The sequence below is a fragment of the Engraulis encrasicolus genome, chromosome 10 (genome assembly GCF_034702125.1).
Source record: "Engraulis encrasicolus isolate BLACKSEA-1 chromosome 10, IST_EnEncr_1.0, whole genome shotgun sequence".
Taxonomy (NCBI): domain Eukaryota; kingdom Metazoa; phylum Chordata; class Actinopteri; order Clupeiformes; family Engraulidae; genus Engraulis; species Engraulis encrasicolus.
Genome location: NC_085866.1, coordinates 48,769,166 through 48,781,642, shown reverse-complemented (window position 1 = coordinate 48,781,642; position 12,477 = coordinate 48,769,166). Strand labels below are relative to the sequence as shown.

The following is a 12,477-nucleotide window of genomic DNA, read 5'->3' as shown; positions in this document are numbered from 1 at the left end:
TGACTGAGTTTCAGCTCTGGCATTTCTACTGTGTGTGATGCTCTCCATCTGACTCTGCTGTACTGAGACACTCTGACTACTGTCTGTTACTGCTGTCTCTGCGGTCATACTAGGTTTACACTGTGCATACCAGGAAAATATCCACCTGTGACGCTGCACAGAAATCCTCAATTTACTGTAAGTTAGTCTGGTTTAGATCTCAGGTTCTGGGAACTCAATGCTGTCAATGGCTGTAATGTGATGTCATGGGTAAATGAGGGCCAATTGTTGAAATGTATGTTCAAGTCACAATGCATACGCTATCAGAATGAGTGGTATGATCATCACACTGTACTTCCCTTTTGCTTTAATTCATGCCTGCATACTCCGGCTCGATTCCTTTTACTGCCATTAGTGTATACTGTCTAACATTTTTTCAAACATGGAATTGCGATATCCATAGCTGTTGTTTTCATGTGCACCTTTTACATACAATAACATAATAGGGTGGCATGGCAAAAGACATTCTAATGAATGGCAATTTTCTTTTTCATCCTAAAATTGTCCACTACAGAAAAGGCATGTTACTTGCACCCAACCCTTCATAGTGCTCGTAGTCATAGTCCAGGACAAAAGACTAAGCCGTCCACTTCAAAAAAGATTAGGCCAGAGATGACTGAAGAACTGAAATACTTCTTTGCTATTTTATTGTGCAGCAAACAGAAAGCAAAAGTTATAATCACAAAGTTGTAACTATTGTTGGACAACCCCACACATGAAACATTTATACTCTGACACAGGTGCATGGTACAATTCCCCCACCCCCACTCCTGAACTTTACACATATGGATGGACGATTGAGAGACATGTTGTTGGGCATACAATTCCTACACTTACATACAATTGATTGACTAACATACATTTAACAATACCTTTGTCACATTATTTACCATCTAAAAAAAACATTTATACTAATGTTTATTTGAATCATGAAAGGAATCCCATATTCAGAATGTCCATGTTCACATTTGGGAATTTAATGCAGCTTCAACTTAGGTGTAGCCTACTACAATGCCCATATGTTACAATTTGTAAGTCGCTTTGAATAAAAAGCGTCAGCTAATTGTAATGCAATGTACTGTTAAGAGTGCCCTGCATTATAGTATGACACATTTGTATTTTTGTCTTCAGCTTTCTTTCTAAAACAGAAAAGAAGACCTCTTAAGTCATCTTTGACATCCCTCCTCAAAAATACATAAAGCAGAAGATCAAATAGGGGATTGAGTGCAAGCAGAATATCAGGTGCACAGGGCATATGTGCATGCATTCTCAAGCTAATCAGTGTAATTATGAAGGGTAGAAATAAGATGGTGTAAATAAGCAGAAGAAGAGCCAAGATGCTCCTGATGCGTGTTTGGTCTTTACCAGGTACTGATGTCCTGGACAGGGCCCTCCATGTTGCCACAAAAAAGAACATTACCATGGGATACGGGACAAGCAAGACTGAAGTGAGACCATAGTTAAATTTCAAAATGAATGCAGGGATCAAGAGGACAGCCGATAAAACCCACATTAGTACAGAAACAATAACTGATGTCCTGCGAGTCTGGACGTTTCTGTACCAGCCAGCGTGAGCAATCATTATGTATCTCTCTGCAGATATACACATCATGAAGAAAACGTTAACTTGTAAACTATACAGGTAGATGAAACTCAGAACAAGAGCGTCTATACGGTAATGCTGATCCTGAAATACTAGCCATACAGTAGATACAATTAAATTGATGCTAACTGGAATCAGGTCAGAGATGAGGAGGTTTATGACATACACATGAGCTACTTGGTCAGGTCTCACCTGAGAGCACAACTTGTACAGAGCAAAGCAAAGTCCAGGAAATGCAATGAAAAAGATGACCCCGCAAAATGCCATTTTAATACTTTCACAGTTGTGATCGATTTCTATCGGAGTGCGGTTGAAGTGTTGAGTACAATTGAACTCGTTGTATTGAAAGTCATACATATTGGTCCATGTCTGGTTGCAAGGCACCTCCATTTGAAAGGGAACTTGGGGAGTCTTTATCTCTAGAAAGATCAAATGACAAACATGTAAATTCTGAACTATTCCATACGTATACAGTATATCATAGTTTTTACTCAAAACAAAATGTTATATTCATTTCAAAATGACTGTGTAGCTAAAATGAAGTGATGATGTTAATACAACACAAAAGAAACATCAAACATCAGACTGCAAAATCATTGTGTGCTCACCTTTGTGCTGTACTTCTGTCTATGGTCAAATTAACTGACAGCTCTCACATAAATAAAACACCTGCGCATCTCACCTGCCTGATTGATGTGGCCTTTACACCAATCAGAGACTTCATCGGAATGCCCCGCCCCCACTGCCACTCGTTGACATAAGAAAGAGGAAATATGTAGAGTTTATTTTCTTCCCTAGTCTAATACATTGATTCTAATAACAACTTCCCAGTCATATCAGAATGTTTACGGTTTATGGTTTATGGTTTGTTTATTGTGTAACCAACCAATAGCATACTAGGACCAGCTCTCAAAGCTTTTATGGCTTTAGCATGCAATCAGCATTTGAGTTTCTCGGCTTTGTTGTCTACTTGTTGCTACGTTTACAACTCATTGACATTAAGAGAGAGGAAATATGTAGAGTTTATTTTCTTTCTAATATGGTTAAACTTCCCAGTCAAATCAGAATGTTGGTTTGTGTCATGTTTATGGTTACTGTTAAACTTCTGATCACATTTGCTATGTTTACATGACGTTTTAAATTCCGAATTAATGATTCAGAGTTAAAAAGTTCAACAGATTTTGCTTTGATCTTTCATTTAATTCCGAATTGTGAAGTGTTTACAGGATGGTTTAAAAGTGGAATTCAGCTTTATTCAGAATTAAAGTGAGTTCATTCTGAATTAAAATCGTCATGTAAATGTAGCCCTTGTAGTGGCTGTTGCTGAATTTGAAAAAAAGAAAGTTTTAGAGGTGCAGTGGGTAGTGGGTAGCTTACATTTCCACACAAATCGCCTTTTTGTGCATGCTGCCCTAGCCTGATTATCATCGACTTTCAAATCTCTTCTGTTGCGTCACTAGGAGGGCAGGGCCTGGCTAATGCTGCCCTACATGTAGGCCTAATCCATATACACACAGGGAAAGATATAAAACTTAAATGATTCTCCTTGAGAGGAGTGGTCTACCAGGGAAGTACAAGGCCTGGAGTTACCAGCACAGCATCCTACCGAGGTTCTTGTGGCCACTGCTGGTGTATGAGGTCCCCTTGACAACAGTGGAAGCTTTGGAAAGGAAGATCAACAGCTTCCTCAGGAGATGGCTGTCAGTCCCCAGAAGCTTTTGTTCGTTGGGCTTATACAGCTCGGGGTCGAAACTACAAGTGCCCATCACATCTGTCGTGGAGGAATTCAAGGCTGCCAAGGTCCGGTTGGTCATGACGCTGCGGGACAGTGAGGATCAGGCGGTGCGGCAAGCAAACATCACCGTGAGAACTGCCCGGAAATGGAGCGCCAGCGGAGCTCTGAGAGAAGCAGCAAGGCAGCTGGACGCGGTGGGACAGCGTCCGTGGAAGATCCCTTAGCTGGAAAGACATCTGGACCATGGAGGGGCATCGACTGAAGTTCTTGCTGAGCTCTGTGTACGATGTGCTGCCTACACCGACAACTCTACAAAGGTGGAGGCTGTCAGAGGACCCATTTTGTGCACAGTGCAAGAGACCAGCAAACCTCGAGCACATCCTGTCGTCCTGTCAGGCAAGCCTGAGCGAGGGGAGGTTCAGGTGGCGCCATGATAAAGTGCTGGCGCAGCTGGCGGAAGGACTAGAGAGAGAGAGGAAACGGAAAAGACCCCAGACTCAAACCAAGGGCCCTCGCTTCATCGGCTTTCTCAGGCCAGGTGAAAAGGCGGGCAAGGAGGACAGGTGGTGCAGAGATCCTTGGCACGTCACAGGACTGGGAAATGAGAGTTTACCTGGGAAGGCAACTCAAGTTCCCGGAAGAAATCGCCACCACCAGCCTCCGACCAGATATTGTGCTCTGGTCTCCTGCAACAAAGCAGGTGGCTTTGATAGAGTTGACGGTACCCTGGGAGGAGAGGATCGAGGAGGCACATCAGCGCAAGTTGGGGAAATACCAGCCACTCAGCGGCAGAGGGGCTGGAGAGCCTGGAACCTACCAGTGGAGGTGGGGTGCAGGGGATTCCCAGGCCAGTCCCTCTGGAGAGCACTAGGGAGTCTTGGGGTTAGAGGCGCAACCCGCAAGAGCCTAGTGAACAGCATTTCAAAGCAGGCAGAGCAGTCATCCAGGTGGCTGTGGCTGAAGCGGAGTGATCGTTGGCAAAGCCAGGCAGGCAGAGAGGAAGGGAGTAGAGCTGCACTGTAGGGTCCTGATCGACAGAGGGGTCAGTTCCAGGACGTTGGTTCTGCTGTCAAGCCCCACTGAGGTGTCGTGGGCTTGTTGACGAAACACCAGTAAAAGAGGTGGGGTGCCCACTTGAAAACCCAATGGGGCACCTAAGTCACGCCCTTCTACTTCCGATCCATGGGGCTGGAGCGCTCAAAATTTTCAATTTGAGTTAATGGAGCGAGTCAAGCTAAATCCTCATCCCGTCTGGCATGTGCTCCGGATTTCACATATGATGGCAGTGAATTTGAAAGGTTTGGATTTGTGTCATAATACCACTCATTTTCGACACGCAAGAAACGTTATTTTAGCTTTTGTGCAAAACTCTGTTAGAGACTACACGTGCGCCTCGCATATTTGACGTGAACCGAGGCACAGTCAACCCTACAGCTGCACCGCGGCTTAAGTGGCTGCACGTCAGACATGCAACGTCTGTTGTGTAGTCCAAATAATTACATATTTTTGCATGCACACAACTCAAAAATCGTTTGCCAAGTGAAGTCAACAAGCACACCATTGGTTGTTATTAATTCTGAGGCACAGCATATGTGTGATCGACGGGGAAATGCGGGGTAGATCGGTAGATAGCTTTGATCAGTCCATTACAGCCCAATCAAAAGTTTTTGCGTTCCCAGCCCCATGAGCCGCCCGGAAGGGGTGGAGACTTAGGTGCCCCATGATGTTAACAGGTCCTTGCCAGAGCCATACAGTAAACAGAGTTCTGTCAGAACCATTTCAGTCAAGAAACACAAGAGAATAATATAAATGAAATTTCTTTTATTGAAATTATGAATTACATTTGGCGGTATAGCTCTGTTCGGAGGAACCCCCCTATTTCCATGAGCAGCATGGAAAAGCATTTAGTCAGGGGGCAGCAGCAGTTTAGGGAATTCTCACCCCAGCAGGACAGGGCGAGAGATAACCCCCCATGAACAGAGCCAAGCGACGTGACAAGAGAAGATGTCACATCATACACGACAAGGTGGAGCAGGGGAGGTGGTGGGTAGCAAAAACCGAGCAGCATACAGTTGAGAGGAAGTGGATAGAATTTAAAAGGCGTGCCGAAGCCGTGTGGCCAATCGCTAGGGAAGAAAGATTATCAGCTGAGGGAATGCACCTGGATCAATTAGGAATTAATTAGATGAAGGGGAGGGCAGCAAGCTTCTTGACTACCATGGCCTGGCCAGAACTGACGTTAGTACTTTAATTTACGCGATTGGAGGACCAGGAATTAAATTGCAGCCCCGCCTTTCAGCGAGATAAGGGAGTGCCTAAAGCAGCTGTCTTCCCATAGACTCAACATAGAACCACTACATTAACAGCCAAAAATAAGGACTAATGAACTATACTGCGGGGTAATCACCACAAATATGTAAACTATCAACTGTCTCGGTGGTGATAATCACAACACTTTTAGCACCTGTGATGTTTATCTGAAGTTATTACTACGAACAGCAAGTCTTGTCATATTCCCTGCATTGCATCGCATTGCATTTGCTGTGTGCTACGCCCACTACTAGGAACTAACATTCGCAACGCTGAGCAGTACTGAGAAGCTAAAACAGCTAATTTTGCTAATGAGGAAGTCGGCCTTAGGACACAGCGGAGATTGCCTGACTCTGTTTACTGTATGGCTCTGGTCCTTGCCGTGCAGCTCTGCCCCAATGGAAGACGTCTGAGGGGAGCGACTTCAATGCTAGCCACCAGACAGAGGGAGCAGGATTCAACTTCTGCCAGGGGTGGTGGCTGCGGTATACTCTACTGTTTAAAGACATGGACATTGCAATGCAATTACTATATGGCACAAACTCTGAAGCGGTGTTCTAGGGAGGGAGCGCAAAGAGCAAGGCAGCACAACTTAATAAACGAATGAGAAAAGCTGGCTGGTTGTGGGAGGAGAACTGGTGAGCTTTACATGCCCAATCAATGTCGTATTGCCGTATTGGCACCCTGTAGTTGGCATCCTCTTGCTCTGCACCAGTATGTAAATGTGTACATGGGAACTGTGCATTGTAAGTAGCTTTGAGTGCTCCTCGTAGCAACACAAAAAGAGCAGTCATGGGTGAGCGGTTAGGGTGTCAGACTTGTTTCCCAAAGGTTGCCGGTTCGACTCCCGACCCGCCAGGTTGGTGGGGGGAGTAATTAACCAGTGCTCTCCCCTATCCTCCTCCATGACTGGTACCCTGAGCATGATACCGTCCCCCCACACTGCTCCCTTGGGGGATGCCCCCTTGCAAGGGTGAGACATAAATGTTATTTCGTTGTGTGCAGTGAACACTTGTCTGTGCTGTGTCATAATGACAATGTGAGTTGGAGTTTCCCAGTTGGGCTTTCACTTTTCACTTTTAAAAAGTTCATTGCCATATCACTACCACACATGCATTGCGTACTATTCACCAGCAGGTGTCACCAGTGATCTACCAGGCAAAGAACCATATATAAAACCCAATAGATGCATTTGATCTCTGAGAGTCTGAGAGTCTGGCGAGACTTAAACAAGCTTTGACCAGGCACAGGGCCGTGGATAAAACCTAGATTGCTTTGAGCAGGCACAAGGCCATATAGATAGACTACGGTTCCGTCCAGGCAAGAGCAGCCACTTTGTTATACACCAGTTACATGTACCAGGTGCGGCGATGCTCTCAATAGACTTCCAGTTCCAGTTTCCAGTCCATAGACTTCAATGGCAATCATTAACTAGCAAACTAGCAGAGCAGAAATTCTGAGAGTCTGAAATGACATGAAATGGGTGGGGTAATAAGGTCAAGTGGATAGATATACCTGCACTAGGCCTGTAAATAAACAGACATATGTGTCATTCACATGCTATGGGAAAGATGATGCTTTCAGCTTTAAAAATAGAAACTACGAGGGTATTGCGTTCAAGTCATTTTGTTGTCATAGTGCCGTAAAACACAATGGAGACAAAGTTTATCCTGGCGATGTTGTTAATATGCATCTTTGAAACTGCCAAACATAGGCCTACATCTAACCATTTTGTGTTTCATATTTGGTGGGCTTGTGCCCTTTATCATTAGTGTTGTATCCAGCCATATATGATATTTACACTGCCTACAAAAAAATAGTGTCAGTTTTGAGAGAAAAAAAACTGCAATTTCTCTCCACCATGTTGAAAAGGTCTCATCTGGGCTATAGGAGGCCACAAGAGATCAATCTGCCATTGAGAGGCAGTTTCAGGTGGGATGGGAGTTTTAAAAAAATAAATAAATAAAAACAATAAAAACTTTGTTACACTATTTTATAAGGTAGCCTATAAAAAGGAACCATCACATATTCTAAATACAGTACAACAGTCAAAGCCATGGTTACTAGTTAAGTGCTTTAATTTGTATTTTCGAAATGTGGCCCTCATACACAATCCACAGAATTGAATCCTAACATTTTATCTGGAACTCATTGCCAAATGATGGCATGCTCCTGCTGCTTAGTTAGTTGTCAGTTATTACTACTCCCTCACTGATTTTGGAAAAAGGAAAGGAAATAGTTGTTCCCATCCTCAATCTCCTGCAGTTCAGCATGCTTCTCGGGCTCCAGGTTAGCATGCTTGCACGTTTCTGGTATGACAAAGGCATCCGACCGGTACACCAGGAGATTGTTGAAGAAGCTGAGGAGTAAGGCATGATGATAAATGTCATGGACAGTACAGTGCATTCCTGCATATCTGACCTGCATGTAGGCCTACAGTAGGCTATGGTACGTGTACATTTTGGGAATGCAAATGCTTTTTGACTAGAATACGTTTGCCTATATGTGCTGTATGATGAATTGCATGCAGAACTGCATTTTTATTCTGTTTTAGTAGGCCTAGAGTGCATATTCACATTCAACAGATTGAATAAAGTGTACAGAGCTTACGTTATAAACCCCTTAATGCATTACATTACATTACATTACATTACATTATGTAATAGATTAAGATGTCCCTTAATGTAAACTGCAGAGTCGAAATTACACAGGCTAACAGCAGAATTTTACCCTGACCACAGATTGCATGTGGAGTCATTTTACAGTCCACAGTGTTGTAAATACTCTATCTGGATTTACACACATACATACTGTATAATTTTACACTGAAACATTTGTTTTTACTGTGCTGGAACTAGTGTTAATATACTTTTTCATCTTGCCTATTTGAATAGAGGAAGAATGTTCCACTGACCTATTAGTGATAAACACCCCTCTTTCTGCGTCCTCCATGACTTGTGAGACAGGCAGGCAGTCAGCGTCTGTGAAAGTTGACAATAAGCCTGGGGAGACAGAAGGGGAAACATTAGAAGTAATCTTTTACTGTATTTATCGGGGCAGAGAATAGAAACTGCACAAGGGAAATACAGTATGTACAGCAGTTAAGTCCAAGGGCCTCAAGTGCTAAGACTTGCATGGATGTCCTACTAAGACTTTGTGTTTGTGAAAATCTGCAAAGATACACACCAAAAATATCAGATGTAATCCAAGTTTCCATGCATAGGAAATTCAGTGCACAGTCAGTCAGTTGTACATCTGAACATTTGTGTGAAAAGTTATGTTTGTCGCTTTTTATGTGTGTGAGTAAGCTTTGTGTATGAGGCCCCTCATTCTTGAGTGTCACCTGTGTTGCTATTCTTCCAGTTGTTGACCACCAGGCCATGCCCAGGGGTGGAGAGAGTTCCCAACACCACCTGGGACAGAAAGGTGGCATTCTTGGGAACACCGAAGGGCTTGAAGTCAGAATCGTGCGGTAGCTTGGAACAGTGGTCATTTTTGAAGCTGTAGTGAACCCTCTTTGAAATGGGAAAGTCAAAGGTTAACAGAAATCATACTAACAACCACCACACATAATCATTTTATTTACAAAATGTACAGTGTATATATTTGTATATAAAGGAGGCCAACTAACAGAGTTCGGCGGTAGAACGTAATTAAGCTTCCTTAACGAAAACTTTGGCTGCTACGGTAGCACTGATCTATCAGCTACTGTGCCTCCCATGCCAAACTGGAGCGTGAACTGGAAGGTTGGAGGTTCGAGCCCTGTGTGGCAAACTAGCAGAAGATGCACTTGGTTACATAGTAGGCCCAACAGTGTTTTTCTGTGCAGACAAAAATGTAGAGAAGTTGTTCTGGGCCCCTATTGTCTGTGCTTAAGGGACAGCTTCTACTAACCTGCTTAAACAGGAAAAGGTCCTCACAGACAAACTCATCATTATGAAACATTTTCGTATGGAGGCGCTGCTTGATTGCATCGTAGTCGTAATCATGTCGATACAAGTTGCCGAGTGCCTGGAAGTAAAAATAGAACAAATCAGCTGAATGCAGTGTTGAAAATGTCCTCTTCCATGGCAATTCAATGACAACTGAATAGTGATAGTCTTTGGACTATTGGACTATACTATTTATAATATTTAGCAAAATGAAGAAATTAAGTAGAATGTATACATCGATATATGAAATATGTGTGGCAGTAACATAAAATAAGTCCATACCAACGTCATAGTCACAGATCCCATGTATCGAGATGGTGTCACTGGAAAAATAGACCAGGAATAACAATGTTGTCTATTATAGATATTCCCTTTTATGAGAAGAAAAGTGCTTCACGAGTGGAACATTACATTATGCATTGGGCATTAGGCTATCTTACATTGATTATTATATTTCCTCCAGTAAAACTAAAACTTCAACACAGAATAAAGTAAAATGAAATGAAAGAAAACAACTAATTTGTGTAACCTACACTTTACTTTATTACACTTCTGTCAATGTTGGGCAAGACCACTATGACACACAAACTCTGTCAAACATCTTGTAGTAGTCTTCAAGTACTCAAATAAAGAAGCAGTTCACCTCTTTGTGAAGGATCCCTGTGCAAGGTTGTTGTTGTTACCAAAAATGATAAAGGCTGAGTCGTAGCAGCGGGCCTATTCACTATTTGCTGAAAATAGTCAACACCATCATAACAACATCGCTGTGACATTACAGAGATTAAGACATAGTTAGCCATAACAATTTTGATTACAGTAGGGGTTAATCTATTTGGTAATGTCATAGCAATGCTGTTATGTACCCTAGTTGAGTATTTGCAGCAGAGAGTGAATAGGTCTGATGACTTTGGCCTTTGAACTTTGACCTTTGACCTTAACATACCAACTGTGACGCTGCACAAAATTTAGCAAACTCATTAAGTCTGGCCAAGCATACAAACTAAAACGTTCAAATTCCACGCAGATAGCGGACCAATGAATGTTGAATACTTCCAACGTCTTGACAGGCCGTGTTTAAGGCAATGACACACCAGTTCAGTTAGCAGGTGAATGAAGGAATGGGGGATGCTATCGGTTGCAGCTTCAACCAGTAGCACACAGAGCTATTTCATGAACGCCAACTCAACACGCCCTATTGCCTCTCCCTCTGAGAAATGGGTTGACACTACGAGTAGGCCAGACCAAATCTGGCAGACCAAAACTCAGAGAGCTTTGAAGTCGCGATTGCCAGAGTGCGACGACAGGCCCACTAAGAGGCTACAAAGACGCTTGTCTCTCACTCAAAAGCATTAGCCACTATAATACTTACGGCAGGGTTTAGGCTCCTCTGCTGAAGCTCGGGTAGCAAAGCAGATGAACCCCACAGTCATCCAGAACGCCATCATCATGATTCCCTCCCTTAACCTCGATCCTGAGACACTTGGACTTGCCCTTCACCTATAGGTCTCACTTCACTTTACTCCCGCTCTCTGTCTTTCCGGTCAGTATGACGTATCATAGACCAGAAACTATTACTCTATTTATAGGCTACTGTTTAAGCCCATTCCAGAGATCCACCTTCCATGTGTGTCCCATCTCCACGACATTTTGTGTAAACCTGTGGCAGCAGAAGACTCAGATGACGGCTGCAGTACAACTGACTATTTTGGTACAACTATTCAATGTTGTTTTAGAAGCATAGTTCGGGAGGAGCCTGTGGAGTGACTGACAGCTGGCTTAGCGTCTCCTGACATCTTAGAGCTGTAATCCCTCCTGTTCATCCACTTCCTCCCCTTATGGCCTCTCTTTCCACAGCCCATATCCAGCCCAGTTTAGCTCCACATGACACGACACAACCCCCGTTTATTGCATTTCCATTAGCTAATCACAAGACCACTCGGCTCAAAATGCTGACCCTTTTTTTGCTGGCTAAAGTGATCTGAGCAGATACTACGGCTGGACATGCCTAGCTGCTGTCTGCTGATTTGTCAGGAGGAGTGTCCTCAGACGTCCCATGCTCTCATGCTGGGACCAGAGGCTACCACAGTGATGGAAGTCATTCTTTCTGTACGGAGGGAGGGTCAGCGTGTTTCAGAAGATAAAAATCGGTTAACTTTATGGTAACGAGATATGATGTGGTTCGGCGAACGCCAATAGGAATGTTCAGCTCTACAAATGTAACAGGTTGACATTAAAGGGATATGCCACTATTTTGGGGCTTAATACAGTTAAAATCGTTGGCTGAGGTTTATAAAAGTGGTAAAGTGTCTAACACCGTGTGTGTGTGTGTGTGTGTGTGTGTGTGTGTGTGTGTGTGTGTGTGTGTGTGTGTGTGTGTGTGTGTGTGTGTGTGTGTGTGTGTGTGTGTGTGTGTGTGAAAGTGTGTGTGAGAAAGTGTGTGTGTGGGTGTGTCTATGTGTGGGTGAGAGCGAAAGAGCATGTGAGTATGTGAGAGAAACAGAGCATGTGTGGTGGTACTCAAGAGTGTGCTAGGCTACTTTTACTGTAATGTACAATTGCGTGTATAAGGTCCTTGTGTATGTTTTGTATTCGTGTATTTATGCGAGCTGACAGACACCCTAATTTCCTTCAGGATTAATAAAAGTACTCTACTCTACTCTACTCTATGATCTCCACTTAAATCTTCAGGACCAAGGCCAGCTAGCATGGCAAATACTGTATGTGTGTACCCCAAAGGTGAAGAAGTGAAATTATTTGATGATTCTTCTCGTCCTTTTGTTTGTTTGTTCGTTTGTTTATGGGGGGGGGGACGGGGATGTTAAAGTATATGTTTGGGGAAGTGTGGGAGAAGATGGGGA

The 12,477-nt window shown here is 43.4% G+C and overlaps 1 protein-coding gene across 1 annotated transcript; it reads right to left on the bottom strand.

The window, feature by feature from the left end:
• Positions 1-7,768: 7,768 nt before the first annotated feature.
• On the bottom strand, positions 7,769-11,290 carry LOC134456293 (mammalian ependymin-related protein 1-like). Its single transcript, XM_063207672.1, has 6 exons — positions 10,989-11,290; positions 9,902-9,942; positions 9,582-9,698; positions 9,031-9,202; positions 8,602-8,689; positions 7,769-8,046 (listed from the first exon to the last, which is right to left on the bottom strand). Exons 1-6 carry the CDS (start codon positions 11,065-11,067, stop codon positions 7,896-7,898), a joined length of 648 nt encoding a protein of 215 aa, XP_063063742.1. The 5' UTR covers positions 11,068-11,290; the 3' UTR covers positions 7,769-7,895.
• Positions 11,291-12,477: the final 1,187 nt, after the last annotated feature.

Excerpts from the sequence above, each read along its gene's own strand:
- LOC134456293 (XM_063207672.1), bottom strand. The coding sequence starts at position 11,067 with ATGATGATGGCGTTCTGGATGACTGTGGGGTTCATCTGCTTTGCTACC. Across the intron at positions 9,203-9,581 it reads ACCTTTTCCTGTTTAAGCAG|AGGGTTCACTACAGCTTCAA; the intron begins GTTAGTAGAAGC and ends CCCATTTCAAAG. Across the intron at positions 8,690-9,030 it reads CTGGAAGAATAGCAACACAG|GCTTATTGTCAACTTTCACA; the intron begins GTGACACTCAAG and ends CTGTCTCCCCAG.